The sequence below is a fragment of the Polyodon spathula genome, chromosome 9 (genome assembly GCF_017654505.1).
Source record: "Polyodon spathula isolate WHYD16114869_AA chromosome 9, ASM1765450v1, whole genome shotgun sequence".
In the NCBI taxonomy this organism is placed as follows: Eukaryota; Metazoa; Chordata; class Actinopteri; order Acipenseriformes; family Polyodontidae; genus Polyodon; species Polyodon spathula.
The window spans coordinates 6144658-6154674 of NC_054542.1; the positions used below are offsets into that span (position 1 = coordinate 6144658).

The window sequence follows — 10017 nt, forward strand, 5'->3', positions numbered from 1 at the left end:
ACAGAAGGACATGATCAGCACAAAAGGGTCCGCTAAAGTAGTTAAAATAGAGACAGACTGTATTTAATTCTGGCTAAATAAGCCATTTGACCAGACATGTCAAGTCTCCCATACAAAGTGTGAGACTCGCTCATTTGCATAGTACCTCACTCTCTAACGCACAGCCTTGATTATCTTGCGCATTAAAAAAAAAAAAGCAACACATACAAAAGCAACGTAATATATGTTACAATGTGTCATACAAATCTCACTGTAGAATGTGAAGATTCTAAGAATCTTAAAAATCCTGTTTAATTGAACGGGAGCGAGTGCTGCTGCTGCTGCCCACTGCCACTTCATAAGTGCTGTTCCTCCCAACAAAATGACGTGTGGGGCTTATTAATCTAGCAGTGCTTCCAACAATACATCTCAATTTAGTATCAATTAGGAAGAAATATTTTAAGTGGTATGCTCTGCATGATAAGCTGGTATGCATGTTCTGGCTGCCTACTAAACTGGCTGCAAAAAGCTGACTTGATCTTTCTGCTAAGTGGCTAATGAAACCGTAAGCTGAATATGGGAGACACAACACTTTTCAGTATGCTCATACTGAAGATAAGTTTACATGCACAGCTAATCATATCTGGTGTGGTACAATTGTCTTCCCATTGACACTACAAATAAATGCATTCATTCTTCATGTCATATAAAAAAAAGAAATATATAAAAATGTTATTGACGCTGTGGGAAGACGGGCTGCTCGAAATGTTTTGACTGAAACGTCAGGTCCCACGCCATACGCAAAACGTAACATCGGCAGCCCTCTCCGTGCATTTCATTCGTTGATCGATATGCGAATGCTACACCGTATTCAATGATATAGTGTAGCAGAGGTATATAGGATACAAAATGATGATTGGTAAAAGATTTGAAGAAAAAAAAAACAGCCTGGTTGGAACAGTGAACAAAGCAAGAATAGAGCTTCCACCATCTGCACAACCACAGCTGTACTCCAGTACAATTTTGAAATGTGTAATTATTCTCAGCTCACTTCATAAATCAGTTGCCATTGGGTCTGTTGACAAGAAAAAAATGGAGTCTGTGGATTTATACAATGACACAAAGTATGGAGTTTTGGACCAGATGGCACATCAGTACTCTGTGAAAGCTGGTTCTCGCTGGTGGACAGGTGCTGTATTGTACAATGTACTGGACCTGGCAGCCATCAATTCCTTCGTTTTGTACAAGGAATGCACCAGGGAAAATATCAGCTGGAGATATTTCATCTTGAAGCTAGCCACAACGGTTTGGCAGAAACATTTCAATCAGATAACTGCAAAGCAGCAGGCTGCAGCAGCTCAACCTGGATTCATGCTGCACCCAGTGAAACAAGCAAGAGAAAACAATGCTAAGTAGCTAAATGCAATACAAATAAAACTTCTGATATCTGTGCCCAGTGTGAAAGAGCAGTATGTGGTTAATACACAGGAAAAGTTGAGAAGCGTTGGGTGATACTTTGAAGTCTGTTTCCCTGGAAGTGCATTCACATTACATAATGGGTATTGAGTTATTTTCTTTTTTTGTGTTACTTTTTTTTTGTAATCGTTTTTTACAGTTTTATATGTACCTGTTTACACACTAGTTTGTTTTTAAATGTTTATTTTGTTATAGTTTTTCTTTTTTTGAATATGTGGTAAGTTAGAAAATAAACCCTTACATGTTTACTTGCTCATTTAAATATGGTGTTTTGGCTGTGCAGATGTTTGATATGAGGTGCCTGAATAAAACATTTAAGTTGTATCCGATAGTTTGTCATTCATTTTAATATTGATATTTAATATTGGTGTATTCAATTGATCTTAACAGTGTCAGATCTTATTACAGGCCTCACTGAAATCGTTTAAAAATGACTCTTCAAACTCTTCCCTTGCCCAAAATGCACAAGATGAAATGTCCTGCTATATAAAATTCCAGAAACCCTAAATGCAACATATTAACTTCCTTCCAGGAGTTGTTTTAGGAAATGGCTGGTAAACATGTGAGCCATAGAAACATTACTGTTTCCAAGGCAATAGCTCCTTGGCCAAGTTTCCATGTAACATGCACAATCAATTTTAACACATTCATTCAAGCTGTGTGGGTTGTGTTGGGTACTATTGAATACATTACAGGACTTGATCAAAAAATGACCAAATGTGCCGCATCTGCTGTAAACGGAGGGTTCTTTCTTTACTTAAAAACATAAACATATCCTCCCTGTTACTATGCAGCATTTTAAAGCTAGATAGGAAGGCTGGTATTTTAGATCGCTTTAGTTTCCTTTCCATTTACCAATGAAGAAAATCACATATTCCTTCTCAATGGAGAAATAGTAAAGGACAATGGTACATGAACTATGAATAGACCACACACACCGGTGGGATTATGTGACCCTAGCAGCCAGCCCTATAAATTAGCAGGGCTAAGGCAACAGCATAGACCTCAGGCTCTGCTCTCACAGCCTTTTAGACACCATTTACCCCTTAACAGTGCATACAGATATTGGAATTGAGAAGTTAATGCACTAATATAACTTTTATATTACAGGTTTAATGGATATGCTGATGTGTTGACAGCGCACATTTAACATTAATCACAGCCTTTTTAAAAAAAAAAGCATCCATAGGAACAATTAGATAACAGTAGACATTAGTAACATTAATTTGTTTATATACAGCATGTCAACTAATTGCACAAGAAGGGAGGGTGGGCATGTATAAATAATGGCTGGATATACTGTCTAGCTACTGTTTGACCCTTACATGTAGAGATAGATTTTCCTGGATTTGTCAAAAGCTTTCAGCCAGGATCAATAAACCCATCCAAACCTCTTTAATATGAAGTAACAACCAAACGCTCCATTTAAAATGTGTCAGACAGAAAAAAACAAACCAAAAAAAAACAAGACTACTACATATTTAAGTACAGAATTGTAGATGTTGGTAGGGATTGGATTAGGCATGCTTTTCTAATGGTTTGTAATGCATGTAGTGCTGTATTTGTATTGCACAGAATTCAAACATCGAATTGACTGAAAAAACTTTCCCCGAAAAGGTCTTTACTTAAGTGTTGTTTATTTCTGCAGCAATTATTAGAGACAGCACAAAATGTTCTTATCAGAGCTCAATGCCAGGGTTAATTTAAATCCCTGTGTGTTTGTCACCCAGGAGAGAAAAGTTGTGCTTGTGCTACTCTGTTTGATAAGAGCACGTTTGCTAAATGCTAGCACAGGATGTTTTTTTGTTGTTGTTGTTTTGTTTTTTTTATTAAGAGACCTTTTATCTTACTGTTTAGCACAATCGACTGTTTAAGTGTCACTTCTCAGAAACAGAATAAGAAACATTTTAAGACTAACACAGTCTAGTAGGAACAATAACATTAGCAGCTACATTGAATTTAGGCTACAATGAAACAATGGTAGACTATGTCAATTACTTATTAGTAACCTATTAACCCAAGAACCGCCATGGCAGTAATTTTTGACAGTTTGAGGCTTTCAATTTTAAATTACTCTGTGTGTATGAAAGTTATGCGGTTGTCCGTTCGTGACTTTTCCTAAATACATGTATTAAATACCCTGACGGCGTTTCAAAGGCAAGATCACAAAAATAAGGACATTATCATCCCACCCACCTACAACCACCAAAGCAGTCATTTTGATTGTCTTTTACAACATGTTTTTATTTTGAATATAACCTACAATTCTGTATTTTTTTATATATACAAGCCTGTTGTTATCTCTACTCTACCTGGCAGCCATCAGTTCCTTTGTTTTGTACAAGGAATGCACCAGGAAAATATCAGTAGGAGAGATTTCATCTTGAAGCTAGCCACAGTGCTCTGGCAGAAACGATCAGAAAACTGCTGCAGCTCAGCCTGGATTCAGTGCTGCACCGACTGACACACTCAAGAAAAAATATTACGTTACTTTCATTTTAAATTAAAAAGTAATTTTGTTTTTACAGTTTTGTATGTAAATATACCTGTTTAAACACTAATTTCTTTTGAAAAGTTTATTTTTATAGTTTTTTTTTTCATTTTTGAAGTACTTCTTTATATGTGGTAAGTTAGAAAATAAACCCTTTTATGTTTAATTGTTCATTTAAATATGGCATTTCGGCTGTGTGGATGTTTGATTTGACGTGCAGCAGTTTATGTATGAGCGTGCTAACCTAAAGGATCAATTAATAACTCCTACCCCCAGTAGGGGTTAGTAGTAGTCGTAGTAGTAGTAGTAGTGTATATATATATATAAATGTCTCACAGGTGAGCTGCACACAATCACTAACCATCAATGTCACAGCACCTGTGTAACTTGTGGAGACTGGAAGTTGCCTCCACCAATAAGGGCCTCTGTAATCTGGAGTGTCATTACAAACTGTTACAAAGGAGGGATAATTCACCTATGGGTTGGGGAACGTACCTGTCTCCTTCAGTTGCACTGCAATATACTGTAGGCCAGTGGGACAAAAGGACTTATTCGTATATTGCATCTGTCAAACTGATACAGATGGAGATTTGCCTAATTACTATAGATGCGGGTCATTCCATAGAATCTAGTAAGGATCAGCAAATTACAAAGAAAAATGTCTTTGAAGATTGTGTTCATTGTTTTGACTTGTAGTTTAAAGGCAACTAAATTGAGACTAGAAAGATTTTAAATGGCATGTCCCTCATTGGTGGTTTTTGGCACATGTGTTATGTGAGGAAATATCATGTGTTACGAGACAACAGGAAATACATCTTAACAAAATAGTGTTTTATTGTAGGTGTTGTTTTCTGTAGCCTCGGCTGGTGTGCTGCAGGGTGGAAAATGATGAATTACATGTACCATTGACTCAATGTGGTAATTACTCCATAATTAGGACAAATTACAGTGCACTGGGTGAGAAAATCCCTCTGCTTATTCCATGAGGACTCCTCAGAAACACTGCATACGTAGATTGTTTTCTGCTGTTCATTATGGAATCTATATCCCACTGGCATGCTCTACCCAGGTCAGGACCCATCTGTGCAGGACCTGGAGTCGAGTCGGGTACTTGATTTCACACAGCTTTTGTTGAAGCAGGATTGACCTGGGTGACGGACACAAGTAAACAATACGCGTATCAATGCCCCGGAAGTAGCTTGTTACAGCCGCTTCCATCCAGGCTTCTCTGGATTGAACCGTCTGCTCAAATGTTGATTAGAGCAAATGTTTCTTTATCCCTGCTGCAATCTGGCTCAATGTCTAAACAGAATAAACAGAAATGTTCCTTTAACATGGTTAGCAAGGAGCACCAGTGTGAAAGGGGCTTAGGAAACAACAAGTAACTACACACGATTGAAAAATAGCTATAACTGGTGAACACTTCGTAATCACATGCAGTACTGTACTTTGGTGTATGCTCAATGGTGCTCTAATTAAGCATTAAGGCACTCAAGAGATGGGTTAACACAAAATCATAGAACCTTGTGTTAAGTGATAGGACATGAGGTTCACCTGAGTGCCTCTAATCCCCCAAACAGTATGTGTATAACATGTTACACCCTGGAGTGTTTTATTATGAAACCTTTTGAATATGTACACAGTACACAGCCCTATTGCACACAATGATTAATCAGTCTTATACATAAGCACACATGGATGACCATGGAGGCTCATCAACACTGGAGAAACACCAGCATGATCTTTCCAGGGCTGACTTAAAGGCAGACGGTGAAGCCTTTGTTACCACTGCTTGTGCAATGCCTGTTCTGCAATGACATCTTGTTATATTTGATGTTCACTTTCAGACTGGTCTGTTTGTACAAAAAGCTGATTTTTCTCTGTCAGATTATTCAGATCATTCTAGTATGGCGAGATTCCATCGTTGAGCATCACTGGACAGGGCTATCTCTTTTAACAACTCTAAATCAGTCAGACAGACAGAAAGAAGGGTTCAAAGACAAAGCAGAATTCATGGGAGGATCTACTTTCACATATTCTTATTTTGATTTAGACTGCTTCAGTAAATAAAACTTGATTGTATGACTGTTTAGGACTGAGTACCATACTTTTACTTCCTGGAAAACTGTGCTGTGAATCAATTTGCACTGAGAAGAACAACTAGGGTCAGACTGAAATTCAGATACCCTGTCTAGAAACATCTGTACACCCACACATCTGTAATTGCTGTATAGCACTGAAATCAAAGGTAGTACATGTTTTCCTAACACAGTTGACAATGTTTCCTTTAGTAAGGGCAGCGAGCGCTATACAGTAATTGCATCTTGCTACACTGCACAGCTGTGTGTGCTTGCAATGGGGGTAGAGGAGATCTTGAAATTGAGGTTATCTTAGTCTCCCCATAATAATAGTCAATCCGGGTTTCAAACCCAGGAATGTAGCTTGAGTGTCAGACTCAGCATTAATCATAAAATGCTATTGATCGTTTTTCAGTAGTAGTCACGATCAATGCACAAGTAAATGCATGCATTATTTTTTTTTTTTTTTAATATATATGAATAGGAAAGTTAAGATGGAAAAGAAAATGTCAATGTAGCTTCAGCCTTCTGTAGTACATTGTAGTTTTAAGTATAAGCAAGAAGCACAGAGTGCTTCAAGCGTAGATAACAGTGTTCAGCAGAGGAATATGTACTAGCGAGGAAGATAGCTGCCCTCAAGTACACTCAAAGTGTTTTCTAGTTATATTTGCTGTATTATGGTGAAAGCATTTTGGTCTTTCTCTTTTAAAGGTTGTGATTTTAATTTTAAAAAGTGCTGCTTCGACTACTTTGTAGTGCAGGCAGTGCAAGCCTTTGTGATGTCACTGTATAGCTAGGGCTTCTAGTTTTCGGTTTTTATTTTCCATCTCTCTCCCTCCCTTTAACCCTTAAGTAATAGCTGTTAAGCCTTATCTGAACACCAGATTGTTTAAATTACCTATGCACTAGTAGAAACTAATGCAGTGGAAATTAATAAGCTGAATTCTGCGAATACAGCCAGAATGAAATGCATGCTCAGATAGAATGTACGTGGTTTGTTAACTCAATCAAGATATGAAGGTAAAAAGAAACAGCTTCCTTTGGTAATTTTGATTAAGAAAGCGAATCGGCTCAAAATATGTTTAAAGGGACATCACATGATCAAAAACAAAACTTGAAAACCAGAAGTCCTATGTATGTCAAAAGGAGGCAGTGTCCAGTATATGGTTTGGTTTGTGTTCTGTGCAGTACCAGGTGCTCCCTTGGGACTACTGGAGCTGCAGCTACAAATTATATAAACAGTAAATATTGATAAGAACAGGAAAGCTATAGTTCTTTATCTATATACTTACTCCTTACAGCTACAATAACTGTGTAATTATTAGAAAAGTAATTAATGTGCTTATTTGCATCAAGCATTGGGCACTGTGATTGTTTACTGTAAATAAGAGTCTAGTGATTGTATAAATAAGAACAGGATTGGTTTTAATGGGGAGCTTGGCGCTCTGTGTGTAGCAGCCTGCCTGCTGTGTTTAGTTGCGGGAGGGAGCAGCGTGTGAGTTATCCAGCTGCAAGCTCCTAATGTACAGGTGGGCGCGGTGCAGCAGAGCACCAGGAATAAAAGGGTGTCGGTTACACAGGTCATGGCTGCTGTAAAGCCATAGGGGTCAGAGCGCTGCTGCTGCCGAGGCATCAGTCTGTCTGTGCTGCTGAACGACTGGGGTCAGGAAATGAAGCGACCGCCTCTAACAGTGGTCATGTGTATATTCCTAGGTCGGAGTTGGGTGAACTGCCTGAGGGATGGAGTTAGTTTCGGGATAGCAGATCCCACCTCTGTTTATTAGGAGTAGCGCACACCGTTTTCACAGCACCTTTGATTTTATAGTTTTTATACAGTGTTTATTTTGCTTTTCGTACACTGTGTTGTATGTACTCTGTGCACTACCATGGCTGGTAGTGTCACGTGAGCAGCCTGTGAATACGTAAATAAAAACTGTTTCTTGCAGGGCAACTTCTGTCTCGATCTCCTGCTTGTCACTCAGCCATGAATGGACATACCCATACGGCTACCCTGTTACACAATATAACAAAAATCCTCAAATACACAAACAAAGCAGTATAGAAAATAACATTACCTGAATGTAACTTTGAGCAAACAGCTGACATAAAGAGGAGGTTACAATGACAATAGGAAATAACATACTTTATAGACCTAGTCATGCATCAAAAGGATGATGTGTATATGGTAGCAAACCAAAGAACAGAGGTCAAATAAAACAACAGATTTGACAGTAATCTATTATACTGGTAAAATGTTTGATTTAACATAAAAAGAATATACCTATTAGGCATAGAAGGCCTCTTGTATACAAATAATATAAAAGTAGGCCCAAATACACTTTGATTTGCTGTTTCTAATATAGAGTTGCAATACAGGACATCAATCAATTAGGGTTGCAATAATAAAATCGAGAAATTGTAAAACTGATTATATGTATTATTGCAAGGGATAGTTCTCTTCCCCACCACTAGTATGAGACTAGGATATGGAGGCATGCATTTTTTAAATAATCTTTCAAAATATGTGGCAATTCATTTTTGAATGTGCATATGTGAATTCAAAAGGAGAACTGTGAGTATCTTACTGAAGTGAAGTCCTTGGTTAAGCATGCTCGAGAGAGCATTCAGAAAGCAGGGCTGTCACTATGATTACCACAAGCAGTACAAGTTACTACAGACCCCCAGGGTCATGAACCTGGACCTTATCATGTGTTGTGTAACCATGTGAATGACAGCAACTTGTGAACATCTTCTGCCTCAAGCAAACATCTCTTCATGTGCTGCATTCCCTGCAAAATGAGCTGCAAATAACACATTCAATTTCAATTCCAATCAAAGCAGCTAAAAATGTGGAGGATTTTTCTTCCTCTAGTATATTTCCTTTGAGAGTCCTGTGATGAAAGCCCAACTATAGTAATATATATATATAAACAATGTCTACAAATCGTAGGTCTCTCAAATTATTTGTTTTCTCCATTGGGCTTGCTGTTCTGTTGGGCATGGTTGGAGGAATGCAGTGTACAGTGTGTAGGCCACCCTTAGGCATACTTTGTGTCTATGAAGCAATAGAGGTAAACATGCACAATAAGTAGCTTACAGCCACCCAACAGTTCACAGAAGAAAACTTTCTATTGTGGTTAAAGTCATTTGATTTGGTTTTGAGTTTTGATGCCCAGCATCGGACTATTATTGGTGTGGGGGGGGGGGGGGGGGGGGGGGGGGGGGTGGAGGCAAACCATAAGATGGATAATAGGTTGTAAAGTAGGGTGGAATAATTATTATGCATTGTGTGCCTCCTGACAGCAAGTGACTGTGTTACTAGTTTACATTTGCAATAAAAGCAAAAAATACATCACGTATAAAATAAACAACACACATGTAGCTTGAATATATAAAATGCAAGCATTGTAAATACAGGAGAAAAGTAGTAACCCTTACCTTGTTCCTTTATCACTCATTATCAGGCTCTCTGTGTTGTTGCAGTCTTACCTCTGAGGGCAGCAGAAGAGATTGGCAGGTAAATTGCAAAAGGATGCAACCAGAAAAATGAGGTATGCAGCCAGTCAGTCTGTAGCAGCAAACATGGGTGATGCTCTAGCTATTCTACCCTCTCTCTCTCTCTCTCTCTCTCTCTCTCTCTCTCTCTCTCTCTCTCTCTCTCTCTCTCTCTCTCTCTTGCTCTCTGTGTGAATAAAATATAACAGTGTATGTACTATTGTTTAAGCACAAAAGATAAAAACGTTCTTCTTTTATACTACAGGGTTGGGATTGTTGCCTTGTTGTGTAAATCCAGATATGAAGATTAAAGCTTGTGTGGGTTCAAATCCTGGAGATTATTCTTATTAACAGGGATCCTCCATCAAGGCTCTGTTTCAGTGCTTTCCCTCTTTAGCTATTTCACTGCCTCCCTCTCCCTCACTCTCTCTCTCTCTCTCTCTGTTTTTCTCTGCCAGAGTGTTGCTGAGGATAAAAGCACCCCTCCCATCCAACAAA

The 10017-nt window shown here is 38.4% G+C and overlaps 1 protein-coding gene across 2 annotated transcripts in view; it reads right to left on the reverse strand.

Moving 5' to 3' along the window:
* Positions 1-9544, reverse strand: part of arrb1 (arrestin, beta 1) — a 56614-nt gene extending 47070 nt beyond the window's left edge. For both annotated transcript variants that reach the window (XM_041258606.1, XM_041258605.1), the window contains exon 1: positions 9463-9544. In XM_041258606.1, the coding sequence (XP_041114540.1) occupies positions 9463-9482 (20 nt within the window). In that variant the 5' untranslated portion in view covers positions 9483-9544. The remainder of the gene's footprint in view (positions 1-9462) is intronic.
* Between the last annotated feature and the right edge of the window lie 473 nt (positions 9545-10017).